General features: G+C 42.1%; 1 protein-coding gene across 1 annotated transcript in view; it reads left to right on the plus strand.

The window, feature by feature from the left end:
* LOC120572337 overlaps positions 1-16,250 on the plus strand; it is a 21,266-nt gene extending 5,016 nt beyond the window's left edge. The window contains exons 5-7 of the mRNA XM_039821612.1: positions 1,620-1,724; positions 11,802-11,840; positions 16,010-16,250. Coding sequence (XP_039677546.1) covers positions 1,620-1,724; positions 11,802-11,838 — 142 coding nt within the window. The 3' untranslated portion in view covers positions 11,839-11,840; positions 16,010-16,250. The remainder of the gene's footprint in view (positions 1-1,619; positions 1,725-11,801; positions 11,841-16,009) is intronic.
* Positions 16,251-17,507: the final 1,257 nt, after the last annotated feature.

Below are 17,507 nucleotides of genomic sequence, written 5' to 3' on the forward strand. Positions count from 1 at the left end.
AGGTCCCATGACATGCTGCTATTTGGATGCTTTTCTATAGGCCTTAGTGGTCCCCTAATACTGTATCTGAAGTCTCTTTTATATAGGCCTTAGTGGTCCCCTAATACTGTATCTGAAGTCTCTTTTATATAGACCTTAGTGGTCCCCTAATACTGTATCTGAAGTCTCTTTTATATAGGCCTTAGTGGTCCCCTAATACTGTATCTGAAGTCTCTTTTATATAGACCTTAGTGGTCCCCTAATACTGTATCTGAAGTCTCTTTTATATAGGCCTTAGTGGTCCCCTAATACTGTATCTGAAGTCTCTTTTATATAGACCTTAGTGGTCCCCTAATACTGTATCTGAAGTCTCTTTTATATAGGCCTTAGTGGTCCCCTAATACTGTATCTGAAGTCTCTTTTATATAGACCTTAGTGGTCCCCTAATACTGTATCTGAAGTCTCTTTTATATAGGCCTTAGTGGTCCCCTAATACTGTATCTGAAGTCTCTTTTATATAGACCTTAGTGGTCCCCTAATACTGTATCTGAAGTCTCTTTTATATAGGCCTTAGTGGTCCCTAATACTGTATCTGAAGTCTTTTATATAGACCTTAGTGGTCTCCTAATACTGTATCTGAAGTCTCTTTTATATAGACCTTAGTGGTCCCCTAATACTGTATCTGAAGTCTCTTTTATATAGACTTTAGTGGTCCCCTAATACTGTATCTGAAGTCTCTTTTATATAGACCTTAGTGGTCCCCTAATACTGTATCTGAAGTCTCTTTTATATAGACCTTAGTGGTCCCCTAATACTGTATCTGAAGTCTGTCTCCCGAAATTCAGCCTTGGTGCAGAATTACAGCCACTAGAGCCAGTCCCACAATGAGCTTTCCTTAGGATGTGCCATTTCTGTGTCTGTAGATATTGAGGAGGAGAGAGGGGGGGGCAAGGTGGAGGGTGGGGGTGTGGTCTTGACCAACTGCATCTTTGCTCTTTTGAAAGCCATGATGTCTCTCTCTCTCTCATGGGTTGGCCAAATTCTCTGGGCGGGCAAAGCAGAGAAAGGGGAGGTAACCTTGCTCCTTATGACCTCATAAGGAGAAGATTCCAGATCGGCCCATCTGAGCTTTCATTTTCTCAAAGGCAGAGCAGGATACCCAGGGCTCGGTTTACACCTATAACCATTTCTAGCCACTGGGGGACCATAGGCAGGCTGGGGGAACTCATATTAATGTTAAAAAAAAACTCATAAAGTGAAATTTTCATGCCATGGGACCTTTAAAACACAGGTTTCAAACTCAACAACAAGGGCCAGTTTATTGTTGAGGTGATTGACTGAGATGAAATTTAGGGGGGCTTGAGTCCCCCAAAAAAGGGTCTATCGCTGACATCACTGTATTCTTCCTCTTTATAGAGACTTTTTTTTTTCTACAGAAAATGATTCGTGCTGGTTAGGGGGTACATGGCTTAAAAAAACTGTTCAAAGGGGGAACATTATTGAAAAAAGCTTGAGAACCAGTGGTCTACACCGCTGGTTTCAGTTCACTAAAGATGTTTTACTGCTTATTTTCGTTGAAGTTGAGTAGTAGTAACTCTGTATGAAAGTGGCGTCTATGTTGTCATGTGACTGTGTGACAGGTACAGACGAGTGTTGGAGGAACGCCAGGACCGGATGGACGTGTTTAAAGCCATAAACATCTTCAGAGAGCACATGTTGAACCAGAAGAGTTTCTACAAGACTGTGTAAGAAGCAGTGGTGCAATGTAACTAAGTACATTTACTCCAGTACTGTACTGAAGTAGGCTACAAATGTCGAGGTACTTGTACTTGAGTCTTTTCTTTTCATGTCTTTATTAACAGGTTATGTACCACAGTCAAAAGTAGCTGTGATAAAACCTCTTCTGAAAATACCCACCCTCGAGCCTGAGGTCTTAGCAAACTATAGACCTATAGCTAACCTTCCCTTTCTCTCCAAGATCCTTGAGAAGGTAGTCGCTAACCAACTACCGTATTTCCTTGGATAAAAGCCGGGGCCTTTATTTACCTGAACTGCAGAAGGGACCAGGCTTGTATTTGAAGCAGGCTTTTATTAGAAGCAGGCCTTTATTTCTAATTCCATCTGTTTGATAAGTATAATTATTTCAAATAAACTGTTTTAAATGAAAAACCATAGCGTTCACATTTGCAAAAATATCACCATATACATCAACAGCCAGAAGGGCGATAAAGCAATTTGGGTCAGAATTAATCAAACACCACCATTGTGTCAGTTTGAACCCTGTAAATGTACCGGGTATTTATTTCAAATACAGGTACTACAGTATTACTGGTAGATTACAATAAGAGCATACAGTAGTTACACCAGTATCTGATTAACGTTAGAGACGGTAGCTACCTACCGGTAGCTTTGTTTCTAGCTCCAGGCTAACTTGTTTCCTCCCACGTCCAGCTAGCTAGCCGTGCTCTGCTCTGATTGGCTCATCCTTCTGTTTCTTCCAGTATCAGATTCTCTTGGGGTCAATGTCGAAACGTCCCACAGCTTTTTCAACCGAGTTTTCCTCCGCATACTTTAAAACTCTTTTCGTTTTGTTGTTGAAAAGTCCGTCACTAGCACCAGAGTCTGTCTTTCTCTGGTAGCACTAAATGAGCCCCGTGTTACATCCAATGTAGCTACTGCCATCTACTGGCACCTGTACGTTACTGCACCCTACACCTGGCTGAGTTACACATACAGCCGCATAGGACAATAATCCAGAAAAACAAAGTTCGGAAAAAAGCATGAATATATTGTTGAATCTGTTAAATTAAATTGGTAGAAATGTACAATGAACTTGAATTTTATTTTGACTTAATATTATATGAAAGGCATTTAGGAGATTATCCACACTATTTTTTCCCCGGCCTTAATTTGAGACCGGCCTTTATTTGTCCGTGTTGACCACGCCCCCGGCCACTATCAGAGGCCCGGCTTTTAATTGACTCCCGGTTTTTATTTGAGGAAATACGGTATGTGACTTTCTACATAGCAATAGTTTATTTGAGGACTTTCAGTCAGGATTTAGAAAGCATCATAGCACAGAGACGGCACTGGTGAAAATTACTAACGACCTTCTAACAGCTTCAGACAAGAGGACTTGTCTCCGTACTTGTCTTAAGGCGTTTTTCCGTTACATGGTACTCTCGGCATGTGGCTGTTTGCCAGAAGACACATTTAGTTTCAAAAAGAAGCTGGAGGCAGCAAACACCGCTGGTTAAACTATTTAAAAATGGCGGGTTTACCACCGTCTGTGGTCGCTACCAACGAGGACGCAGTGATTAGCGACGGTTTTCTCCGACCAATCGGTGGTCTGCAGGTTTTCACGTCACCTTTTGGTATCGCCTCAGCTAGCTTGGAACCTGGAACCTGGACGAAGGTGATACTAAATTTCGTAATGGAAAAACAAAAAAGGCGAGTAGAGGCGAGTTGAGCAGGTACCATGTAATGGAAAAAACGCCATTACTAGATCTTAGTGCTGCATTCAACACTATTGACCATACCACCCTGTTACAGAGACTGGAACATTTAGTCGGCATTAAAGGAATCGCTCTAAGCTGGTTTAAGTCCTATTTCTCTGATCGATCTCAATTTGTTAATGTTAATGATAAATCCTCCAGGTACGCTAACGTTAGCCATGGCGTTCCACAAGGCTCAGTGCTTGGACCAATTCTATTCTCCTTATATATGCTTCCTCTTGGTAATATTATTAGGAAACACTCAATTAACTTTCATTGTTATGCGGATGACACCCAATTATACTTATCAATCAAGCCAGACGAAACCAGTCAGTTAGCTAAACCTTAAGCGTGTATTAAAGATATAAAATCCTGGATTACCTACAATTTTCTGATGTTAAACTTATTGTGCTGGGCCCTAAACACCTCCGAACTTCATTATCTAAAGATATAGCTACTCTGGATGGTATTGTCCAGGCCTCCAGCACTACTGTCACAAATCTAGGAGTTATTTTTTATCAGGATATATCCTTCAATGCCCACTTAAAACAAACCTCAAGAACAGCCTTTTTTCACCTTTGTAACATTGCCAAAATTAGACACATCCTGTCTCAAAACAATGCTGACAAACTAGTCCATGCATTCGTTACTTTCAGGCTTGACTACTGTAATTCCTTACTGTCAGGTTGCCGAAATAAAATTAAAATAATAAAACCCTTAAGACTCTCCAGCTGATCCAGAATGCTGCAGCGCATGTTCTGACAAGAACTAAGAAAAATCCTTCTCCTGACCTACAAAGCTCTAAATGGTCAAGCACCATCATATCTTGAAGAGCTCCTAATACCTTATTGTCCCACTAGAGCACTGCGCTCCCAGAATGCAGAGCTACTTGTGGTTCCTAGAGTCTCTAAAAGTAGACTGGGAGCCAGAGCCTTCAGCTATCAGGCTCCTCTCCTGTGGAACCAGATCCCGGTCTGTGTTCGGGGGGGGCAGGCACCGTCAACACATTTAAGAGTAAACTTAAAACTCTCCTCTTTGATAAAGCTTATAGTTAGCGAGTGAGGAGCTGCAGTGTTCGCCTAGACCGGCGAGGGAGGGTGTATACTGCAGACACAGCACCCCTTCTCTTCTCGTCATAGTCGTCAGATTCATCTACCGACCCTTATAGAACTGGGTCAGGTTTGTTTTGCCACCTTTACCACCTCTTATTATGCTCATTTTCAGGTTCATAATTGTATTTTGAGGTTGTACCAGAATAGGTTTACATGGTTTCATTTTCAAAAAACACCATATTTGTGTTGTACTGCACATTGCTGCAGCTCCTCTTTTCACCCTGTGTGTTGAGCTCTCTGTTTTAGCTACAGAGTGAGACCTCTGATTTTGTTGGGAGTCGCACATGCTCAGTAGTGTTAAGAAAATCTAAAAGACGTGTTCGTTTGATTTCTGAGGAGGAAGGAGAGGCTGGGTCGAATTTGAAAGATTAAGCAAAAGGTTTAATGAACAACACGATGAAAACGACATGACAAAAACAATCAAACATGAAACATGAAACACTGCCAGCAGTGGACTACAAGACATGCTTCACAACAGAACCTTGTTCCCTTGTCGGGTCCCAGGCCTGCAGTCCTGAAATCATCTCTGTTTCCGCACTATATTCCTGTCTCTCAGGTTAAGGACACACCTCTGAATCTCAGGTTTACTCCAGGTCACAGACAAAGGTCATTTATTATGGTAGTGCCGATTCTATTCAAGTTTACAGAGATACGCATTTCCTTTGTTCTAATCAAGTCTGGCCTAGCAGGGAGTGGCTCCCCAAGTTGTTTAAACAATAAGTCTTATAGAGCATCTACTTTCATGCTAAATAACAGACATGACCTAATTAATTCTTTAGAATCTTGAGTTTGGGGTGAGGCAGACAAATGCTAATTAGTGTCGTGTGATGCAATCGGTTGAATCAGTGTTTTTTCTAGCTACAGTGTTCATTTAACTAAAAGTATATTTTTTAATCAGACATCACCAATGGTTTAACTTTTTACAACCTAACAGTAGCTAGGTAAGGGCTACTAGCTAGAAGCTAACTCTGCTTTAGCTAATACCACATCAGCTAGCTGTTTCTGCAACTTCAGCCTGTACAAGGCAGGATTAGCTGGGAGACTTCTTCTAAACGAGGGCGCACTTCCAACTTTGCGTGAAATACTTGCAGACGAAGGACATGTAAGTAGTTCTTTTTCACTCTAATCTACAAAAGAAATTTTATAGAACTACTTACATGTCCCTCGTCTGCAAGTATTTCACGCAAAGTTGGAAGTGCGCCCTCGTTTAGAAGAAGTCTCCCGGCTAATCCTGCCTTGTACTGACCATAGTTCGAGAAACAGCTAGCTGATGTGGTATTAGCTAAAGCGGTTAGCACACAACAAATGTTTCGGCCGATGATGTAGAAAGCCGTGCCGATTTTGAACAGAGACTGAAGGCAGGATACATTCAGAAACCTGTATCTCACTCTAAACAGCATTGATGGTTTGTAAGTTTGTATGCGTGTGGGAGCACCAGAGACACAAAATAACACCCCAAATCTCAGAAAAAGTGTTTTTTGTCATAATATGGGCACTTTAATTATGCTATGTTATAGTTTTATACTACCGGGGGACTTCCTTCCTTTGACACACTGAGCTTCTCTCTCCTCTCTCTCTCTCCATCTGTGTGCATCCATGTACCAGAAATGCTTGTTACTAACTTAGCTCTGGGGAGCTTATTCCCCAGAGTCCTTATGTTTTTTCACCCAGCAGTTTTCATTGGATTAGGGTGGCCCCTAAATCATGGTTGCAGCTGTCGCCGTGGTCCTGCTCCGCGCCTTGCTACGCCCTGTTACACCCTGCTATGCCCTGCTACGCCCTGCTACGTCCTGCTACGTCCTGCTATGCCCTGCTACGTCCTGCTACGTCCTGCTACATCCTGCTACGCCCTGCAGAGCCCTGCTACGCCCTGCAGAGCCCTGCTACGTCCTGCTACGTCCTGCTACGCCCTGCAGAGCCCTGCAGAGCCCTGCTACGTCCTGCTACGCCCTGCTATGCCCTGCTACGCCCTGCTATGCCCTGCTACACCCTGCTACGTCCTGCTATGCCCTGCAGTGCCCTGCTATGCCATGAACTACTACAACTACTCTTTCTAGTCATTGCTCCATTATCTTTATTGTGCCTGTTATTGCCACGGTTCATCAAAAAACAAAAAAACACTTTTTCTGGGATTTGGGGTGTTATTTTGTACAATACTACATACAGTACAGTAATACATAAATTCACCATAATCTACAAAAGAACTACTTACATGTGCGCCTTTATTTAAAAGAAGTCTCCCAGCTAATCCTGCCTTGTAACTGACATAGACAGTATATATATAATGGACCAACAGACCCCGTGTCTCTGGACGGAGACCAGTGAAGGATATTAGAAGCACTTTTCCGGTGATCTCATGCTTTACTGAGCAGCCTCCAACTGAGCTTGAAGACGTAGATGTGACGTGAGCAATCTGTCTGAAAGTTGTAAGTCTTCTGGTAGCTGGGCCAAGAGAAATCTCAATCATTCCCAATCTTACAGAGACGGAGAGCGTAGGTATATGTAAAGAGATAACATGGGCACAGGCTAATTACTGATCACTAACATGCTAGTTAACATTAGTCATTAAACCTAAACAGCTAATGGAAGTCCAAACTGCCTGCGAGCTTCTCCTGTACTATACGGTAATTCCTCTACTGTGTGACACAATCGTTAGCCTATTTTTACAAAAATGTCTGCTACGGAGCCATAACGTGAGGTACAAGGTAATGGAGCCTTTTACACATTGTCGTGTTTCTTTAGAAATAAACAATGGACAAATAGAGTCTTTAAACGCTTCAGATGTAAAGTTATTCGCTGTCAAGTGACGTCAAAATGAATGGGAGTCAATGGGATGCTAACGGGAGGTGATACCTTTGTAGCATCAAAATGGCGCCATAGGAGGTTTGAGTTCTGAAGCGAAGCTTACCCCCCCTTGGTAACTGACTGAAGTTGGAGAAACAGCCTTTCTTTTACTTATATGGAGCTAGCTGACATGATCTACATCTGAGCTACTGAGCATGTGCGAGTGCCATCAAAGATAGTACAGAAGAAGAAAAGAGGTCTCACTCTGTAGCTAAAACAGAGACCTGAACACAGGGTGAAAAGAGGAGCTGCAGCAGTGAGAGAGAGCTGTGCAGTACAACAACAATATGGTGTTTTTTGAAAATTAAACCATGTAAACCTATTCTGGTACAACCTTAAAATACAATTACGAACCTGAAAATGAGCATAATATCGGCACTTTAAGAAAGAAAAAAATCATTGAATGATTTGCAGTTTACACTTTTTAAAATCAGATGTTTTATTATGAATGAAACTAGCCAACAATATAACGGCCTACAAATCCAGCTGAGATGATTTAGACCATTAAACACACAACTGTTTGGATCCTTCACACTTTCTAAAATGGGAGGATTTTTATTTACTTTTGAAACTTGAAGTACATTTTCCTGATTATACTTAGGGACCGTTCGGTATTTATGGAATGGACCACTGGAGGAAAATAGGGGAGTGTTATGTCTTTTTATTCTTTGTTGATGGGAGGGTCACCCAACTTTTGTATTCATGAGAACAGCAACATTTCAAAGTGGCTTGTTTGGTGCGTATTTATCCATGTAGCTCTCTCAGTCTCGGCCCCTATCGTTGGCAGATAGGCTCCCTCCCTGTTTAGTCAGCCAGACAATTTGAGCTGTAGCTTTAGAGACCGTGGGATTTCCCAAACTGAATAAATCCCGCTCGCACATATAAACACTAAACTGCTTTGCTAGCTCCATCGTGTTGTAACTAAGACATCTGCTGAAAAAATTATTTTATTCATTAGCATGATTAAAACATCCAAAACACCGTGCGAAAACATAACGGATCAGACGCAAGCTTTTATTTTGAAAAGTCAAAGCTTGCAGACTGCACCAGCCAGGAGAGCATGCATGAGACATAGGGGGGGTGGGGGGGGTCTCCAGGCTGCAGCCATACCCGACTCAAATATCCTTTTGGTCCCAGTGATTATTTGTGAAATTGTGCAAACGACTGCCTTTTATATATAACGACAGCCTTTTATATATAACAACAGCCTTTTCAAGGCATTTGAGAAGGAAGGAGTTGTAGCATGCAAGCTCCCAAATTTACGCTCGTCTGAGAAATGGAGTTTTGGATCACGTTCAGTTTTGGCAGCTTTACTTATATGCTAAAATATACAATGATTGAGGAAGCCTAGTGACGAGTCCATAACAACCAGTTATTACCCAGTGTGCCAAAAATGTATTACCCAAAGTTTTATTGTTTTATTTCATGTGAATACTAGTTTACTAGAGGAGTAACTTAGTATTTGAAGTAATGCAGGAAGTGTGCATTTAGTTTCCATGCTTATTGTGTTTCCACAATGTCAGTGAGTAAATCTACTGAAATGGCCACCACACCATAACAGAGGAGTGTGATGCGTCAGATGAGAAAGCAGAGGTTTAGTCACATATATCACTGCTGTAGTAAAAACAATGCTTATCTGTATGTCTTTGCCAAGTGCAAACCAGTACAGAAGGCATCAATACATTGTTGGGGAGGGTCATTTCTTTTTTCCACCAATCATTTTGCAGGGTTGTCCAAAATGTATTGCTGGTGGAGGGAGGGTCAGGTCTATTTTTACTGAAGATCCCAAAACTCCTCCGGTGGCCCTTGAATTAAATAACGAACAGTCCCTTACAGACTTTTACTTGTAACAGTGTGGTATTAGTGCTTTCAAAGTATCTGAATACTTCTTCCATCGCTGGTAAGAAGAAGAACATGTCCATCTCTTCTTTTGTGGCTGTTTCTGTCAGTTGGCCGGGTTCAACAGTAACTCGGAGATCTCGCGAATTCATGTAGAATAGAACCACAAAACCAACACCCAGGGGTGGATCTACCGGGGTGGCATAGGGTGGCAAAACCCCTGCTGCCACCCCAGTTGGCAGCAACGAATTAAAAGTTACGGAAATTTGAAAATTTACGAGCGCGAATCTCCAAAGTCCGACTGCAGTCAGTCAAAAGCTTGGTTTTTGGTTTCCCTCTCACACATCTGCTGCTCATCACCTGTGTCTCACCTTAATGCCTGTCCTGTGATAAAGCCCCTTGCTTCTATCATACTTTTATCTTACTTCTATCATACTTCTATCATACTTCTATCATACTTCTATCATACTTCTATCTCCTATTAAGTGAGGTCACATTGTATGGTCACTTATTCCTAATATGAACTGTTTCACATGAAACCTCATGAGATTAAGTTTGTCTGTATGAGTTTGTAAATGGCAGCTTGTGCCCTTTTGTAGTGTGTACATACTATTTATCATGAAACTGTGATAACTGTGATTAAATTAATTATAATTGTGAAATAGAAATGATCTATTAAGTGAAATAGGGGCTTATCACGGTCACCCCTGGCTGTCGATAGGTGGGCCAGCGCATTTTTTGTCTCAGTGCAAGTAATTAGGTTGTTTTCTTTGTCTTTTGTTGGCTCACTTTTACTCACAACATGCTAACCGGCAACATAGGATTCCATTCACTACGCTAAGCTAACTAGCGGCGGCACTGCCGGTGTTGCACCGGACTAAAACGATGCATGCACAAAAAATGCGTTGGCCCACCTATCTACAGCTAGGGGAGACCCCACCTATCTATAGCTAGAGGAGACCCCACCTATCTACAGCTAGGGGAGACCCCACCTATCTATAGCTAGAGGAGACCCCACCTATCTACAGCTAGGGGAGACCCCACCTATCTACAGCTAGAGGAGATCCCACCTATCTACAGCTAGAGGAGACCCCACCTATCTACAGCTAGAGGAGACCCCACCTATCTACAGCTAGAGGAGACCCCACCTATCTACAGCTAGAGGAGACCCCACCTATCTACAGCTAGAGGAGACCTCACCTGTCTATAGCTAGAGCGGACCCCACCTATCTACAGCTAGAGGAGACCTCACCTATCTACAGCTAGAGGAGACCCCACCTATCTACAGCTAGAGGAGACCTCACCTATCTACAGCTAGGGGAGACCCCACCTATCTACAGCTAGAGGAGACCTCACCTATCTACAGCTAGAGGAGACTCCACCTATCTACAGCTAGGGGAGACCCCACCTATCTACAGCTAGAGGAGACCCCACCTATCTACAGCTAGAGGAGACCCCACCTATCTACAGCTAGGGGAGACCTCACATATCTACAGCTAGAGGAGACCCCACCTATCTACAGCTGGGGAGACCCCACCTATCTACAGCTAGGGGAGACCCCACCTATCTACAGCTAGGGGAGACCCCACCTATCTACAGCTAGAGGAGACAGAGATAAGCCCTATTTCAACAAACGGTGGCGTATCCCTTTAAATGTGGCGTTGGCCAATCAGGAATGGAGTTGGGGGTTTGGACCTTTTTTTAAGCTCTTGTTTGGGCTTTTTCCTTTATTTAGAACAGCTGAAGAGAGACAGGAAAGAGGATGGGGGGGGGGGGCAAGGACTGAGCCCACATGGGGCGCGCTGCTCTCTATCAGGTGAGCTAGAGGCCACCCATGCTTTCAACGTTTAAGATTTGTTTTTGTTTTTTTCTGTATTTCTTTTTTCGACTTTGGCCGTTTTTCTCGCCGTTCTTTTCGATGATTTAGTTTTTTTTTTTTTTTTTACCCTTTAACACTTTACATGATTTTTTTTCTTGAAGTTTGTCATTTTTTTAATGTTTATTTATTTATTTATTTTTTTATTAATAAGGGGAAAAATTCCACTAATTAACCCTGACAAAGCACACCTGTGAAGTGAAAACCATTTCAGGTGACTACCTCATGAAGCTCATTGAGAGAACACCAAGGGTTTGCAGAGTTATCAAAAAAAGCAAAGGGTGGCTACTTTGAAGAATCTAAAATATAAGACATGTTTTCAGTTATTTCACACTTTTTTGTTAAGTACATAATTCCATATGTGTTCATTCATATTTTTGATGCCTTCAGTGAGAATCTACAATGTAAATAGTCATGAAAATAAAGAAACACATTGAATGAGAAGGTGTGTCCAAACTTTTGGCCTGTACTGTATATATATATATATATATATATATATATACATACATACCTACACAGGGTATGTGTAAACGAACACTTTTCTGAAAACTGACAGCTGTGCACAATGTTATTTTAGAAAACGGAGAGGTTGAAATGTCTGTTTATGAAAATAGCCGGCCACATGTAAACTTAGCATGAAACGTGTCTCTGCTGCAGATCGTGTGATGAAGACGAGGATAGCAGCTGCGGATGAAGGTGAGTCACCACAACGCAAAAATATGCATCTTGAAAAGCCATTTTATTATATTTTCTTATTTACATTTTAAAAGTACTATTAAAGTCTTACATTTAATTTGAAAAGGGCCTTAAAAGTATAGAATTTAGTTTACAAAGGTCTTAAATGTTGTTGTCCTTTTAAGGAGGATTAAAATAAATACCATGACGTCAAAGTTTTTGATCCCTTTCAATGTTTTTGCTGCTTTTTTCCACATTTGTGTTGATTTTTTTTCCAGAGTTTTTATTTTTGGCAATTTTTTCAACATTTTTTTTAAAGGGGTGATAGAATTATTATATAGGGTATTTCACACTGTTCCTTATGGTCTCCTAATGGGGTATGTAACATTGGTTGGGCTGAAAATGGTCTGGTTGATATTTTATTGGCCCTTATGCATCCCTGTGTTTTGGCCCTATTTGTAACAAGAGCTTTTCTTCCAAATATGGTATGCTCATGAATATTTAGATTAGCTGCGCGCTGATTGGTTGAGCGAATCGTCATACACACACATTAGAGACGCGCGCTGATTGGTTGAGCGAATCCCCAATACACACACATTAGAGACGCGCGCTGATTGGTTGAGCGAATCCCCAATACACACACATTAGAGACGCGACAGGATCTCATATTCCAGACACCGCAATGTTTCGTTACCAAATTCACTTCTGAGACTTTTTTATGTGAGAAATCAACTATATAAAGCTGAAATATGGGCCGTTTTACAAAAATTTATGGCTAATTGCAAATTTGGTAAGACGTGTCGGACTTTAGGAGCTCCACACAGTCTGACGAGAAAGCGGCAGCCTGCTGGGCTCCATACCCAGGGCAAAGTCACCCTTTGTGGAAACTGCACTACGGGGCTCCGCAGCCAGCTGCTGGCATAACTATAATATATTTACAGTTTGAATTTCGTCACGCCACTTATATAACCTCTACCCCAATGTCCTATAAAGCTAACCGTTGTATCAGATTGTGTGGGGGTGCGCTTATAAGCTGTTCTGCCCACTCCCTTTGAGCAGAATGGTTACTGCTCAAATAAACTAAACTAAACTAAAGTTTTGATTTTAAGCCATTTATGAACGCGAGGCATCTTGTTAGGACGAGTGTGTCCCATTCAATACAATGGGAAACGATTGCAGCTAGTTAGCTACACTTTCGGCATAACTATAGTATGTTTACAGTTTGAATTTTGTCACGCCACTTATATAACATCTACCCCAATGTCTTATAAAGCTAAGCTAACACTTGTCCAATTTCAATGTATTTTTGTGACTGTCCAACCCGGTCTCACGGCAGTTCGTGTAAATGTCACGTTATTCTTAATCTATTGATACGTGTTCACATAGACGTTTTTCTCGTGTTTTACGTGTAAATATCACGTTATTTTCTCGGGGAAAGGACACCAGGAGGCGTCCTTTCCATAAGCCGGGAGGCGCCCGCGAGGCGGCCCGCTGGGGACGCGCCACAATAACAGGATGGCGGAGGTTGGATTTAGGAAAAACCTTACGGGGAAAGGGCGCCACAGTAACACGTGGGACAAAACGCCACATTCAGGGACGCCATCCCCGGGAAACAAAGCGCCACACGCGGGACGCCATCCCTGCTCGCCCGGGTGAAAGTCCTGTGTTGTTTGACCCATCCACCACCCCGACCAACCTCCCTACGCGGATTTTCGGCTTTTTATATTACTCCCTACGATTTCGTGCTGTGGACACGAAATATGCTTCCCATTGAAATACCTTACTTCACATTTTCGTGTTGTCCGCCAACGTAAATAACGACAAAAAAACGTCTCCGTGAACACTTATCAATAGATTAAAATAACGTCACATTTACACAAACTGCCATGAGACCGGGCTGGAATGTCAGAGGTCTCGTTAGGAGGAGGCTAGCTAGCTCTCATTGATGGACTCCAGCTCACCGCGGGCTCTATCGATGAGACTCGCGGACAAGAAGCGTTTATTTCCCCAATTGTTTGTTTAAATAACTCAACACATTATGATTACACACATTATAAGATTAACTGGAACCTGTGGTAACAGATTGCTGGCGTAACAAGCTCGCTGACCGCGCTCTCACTCACATACACCTGGTATTAGTAAGAGGGTAGCTGCAGGCCCTGGAGCTCTGTCAGGGCAGCAGTGTTTGGTAGTCCATTCACCCAAAAAACGGTGACTTTGCGCGGGTATGGAGTGCACAGCAGGCCGGGGTCTGTGGAGGAAGGCAGGCCGGGCGGCGAGGCAGCTACACAGGCAGCACCGGCCGCTGAACTCCGACACACAGTCGGACAAAATTTGCAATTAGACATCAATTTTTTTCGTAAAACGGCCCGTATTTGACCTCTACAGGTAGTGTTAATTTCGTCAGACGAGACTAAATATGTTCGTCAACGACCTTTTTTTCCATGACTAAGACGAGACGATGACAAGACTGCGCCAATGTCCAAAAACGCTGACTAAGACTAAATTAACGTGCATTATTGTTGACGAAAAAAAGACGAGACTAAAATGTTTGGCATAAAATAAAAACTAAGATAAAATCTCTCTTCATTTTCGTCTACTATCGTCTCTACTTTTTCATCATGAGATAGAATATTCAGCTGTTACCGAGACCCGGTGCTACGGCACCGACAGGTGCCCTAACGACCGTTATCTACCGGACCGAATAGCCTGCGCTTCTCTCTGATGCTCCTAATCGGACATTAGAGTCAACCGAAACATCGCTGCACGGGGCGCTAGTTAACACTACACTTGGCAGCAGGTAACGTTAGCCTACCGTTAGCTAGTTAACACTACACCTGGCAGCAGGTAACGTTAGCCTACCGTTAGCTAGTTAACACTACACTTGGCAGCAGGTAACGTTAGCCCACCGTTAGCTAGTTAACACTACACTTGGCAGCAGGTAACGTTAGCCCACCGTTAGCTAGCAGTTGGATTTAACACAGTTAAAATGCTGACAGCTAAACATTTATTTTATTGTAAAATATCCTTTCCTCATGCAGTGGTTGTTTTTGTCGTTAAGGAAGAGGCTCAATATTTATATAACTTATATATATATATATATATATATAGCATTTATTTATTTTTATAACTATTTGTCTGAAATGGTTATCAGAAATAATTTTTTTTAAAAAAGACTAAAATGTTTTGACTAAAACTAGACTAAAATGACGAGACTTTTAGTCGACTAAAACTTGACTAACAAAAATTAGACTAAGACTGAGGCTAAATAAAAAATAGGTGACAAAATTAACACTACTATATAGTTGATTTCTCGCATAAAAACGTCTCAGAAGTGAATTTAATGGTAAAATAGCATATGAACAATGTACAATTTCTGAAATCTGCCCGACCTAGAGTGAGAAGACTAACTGATCTCAGGTCAGTTGTGTAACCTATGCAAATGTTGGGGCGTGACAAACACAGACTAGAGCCAAATGAGGAGGAGCCGCAATAGTTGACGTCAACTATGGGGCTCATTGAGATTCGCCCGTTTTCAGAGGCAGTTTCAAATAGTGAGACATGCAGAGGAAAGAGGTGTCAATGGGATTTAGAGGTTCTATGTATGTCCTAGTTACCCACTAAACTGTCATTATTCAGCTATGACAAGGTAAAATCAGTTTTGCATTCTATCACCCCTTTAAAGTCTTTGGCTCTTGTTTTTTTTTTGCAATTTTTTTTGAGTATTTGTAGCCTTTTTTCAAGTTTTTTTTTTTTTTTGCTTTTTAATTTAAAAAAAAGTTGATGTCTTATGCGCTTTTTCCGACGTTTTTGTTGATTTTTCCAACATTAGTCCCATTTTCACGATTTTTTTTCCATCGTTTTTTTACCTCCCTAGGGAGTTGGAGATCTCAACCCCCATAAAAATGACTTTATTTACTATTTTTAGCACTTTTTAGTTTCATAGCATAAGAGCCCAAAATGTGACTAATATTTTATTAATTTTAAGTTATTAAAGTACTTACTTACTTTTTTTTTTGGGGGGTTAAATTCAGGTAACATTTCTCGGTAAATTCTTCTTTTCTCGGTCTTAAAATCCACACCATCATGGTATTAAAAAGGTCTTAAAAAGTCTTAAATTGAACTTGGAGAATCCCTGAATTTAGTTTTTAACATAACTCTTCTCATGAACTCCATCTCTGGTCCAGTAGATGTCCAGACACAAGCAACGAACGGGAACCGGCTCTCCGCCAGGACCGAGGACGTCTTTGTACAGACAACTCCTGGCAGAAATTAGGACTTTAAAGAACGTGTTGTTGATGAAGATACAATATCTGATTCTGTTGTTTACTGCAACATTCAGCATCTCTTTTACATTCAGAAATCATCTTTTATGCAGAGACACACACAGACACACACACACACATATACACACACATACACACATACACACAGACACACACAGACACACACACATACACACACACAGACACACACATACACACAGACACACACAGACACACACACACACACACACACAGACACACACACATACACAGACACACATACACACACAGAAACACACACACACAGAGACACACACACAGACACACATACACACACACACACACACATACACACAGACACACACAGACACACACATACACACAGACACACACACATACACACAGACACACACATACACAGAGAGACACACACACAGACACATACACATACACACACAGACACACACACATACACACACAGACACACACAGAGACACACACAGACACACATACACACACAGAAACACACACACACACACACACACACACACAGACACACACACACAGAGAGACACACATACACACACAGACACAGACACACATACACACAGACACAGACACACACAGTCACACACACACATACACACACATACACACAGACACACACATACACACACAGACACACAGAGACACACACACACAGAGACACACACAGACACACATACACACAGAAACACACACAGACACACACACAAACACACAGACACACAGAAACACACACACAGAGACACACACATACACACAAAGACACAGACACACACATACACACACAGACACACACACACACACACACACACAGACACACAGAGAGAGACACACACACAGAGACACAGACGCACAGAGAGAGAGAGAGAGACACACACAGACACACAGAGAGAGACACAGACACACACACAGACACACAGACACACAGAGAGAGACACACACATACACACAGAGAGAGACACACACACACAGAGACACACTCACACATATGCAGAGACACACACACATACGCAGTGACACACAGACATACACAAACATACACACAGACCCACACACACACACAGAGACACACACAGAGAGACACACATACACAGAGACACACACACATTCACACAGAGACACACACATACGCAGAGACACACACACATACACACAGAGACATACACACACAGACACACATACACACAGACCCACACACACACACAGACACACACACAGACACACACAGACACACACATACACAGAGCCACACACACAGAGACACACAGACACACACACACACACACAGAGACACACACACACACACACAAAAACACACACATACAGACACACATATGCAGAGAGACACACACACACACGCACACACAGACACAAACAC

This window comes from Perca fluviatilis, chromosome 14 (genome assembly GCF_010015445.1).
Source record: "Perca fluviatilis chromosome 14, GENO_Pfluv_1.0, whole genome shotgun sequence".
NCBI lineage: Eukaryota > Metazoa > Chordata > Actinopteri > Perciformes > Percidae > Perca > Perca fluviatilis.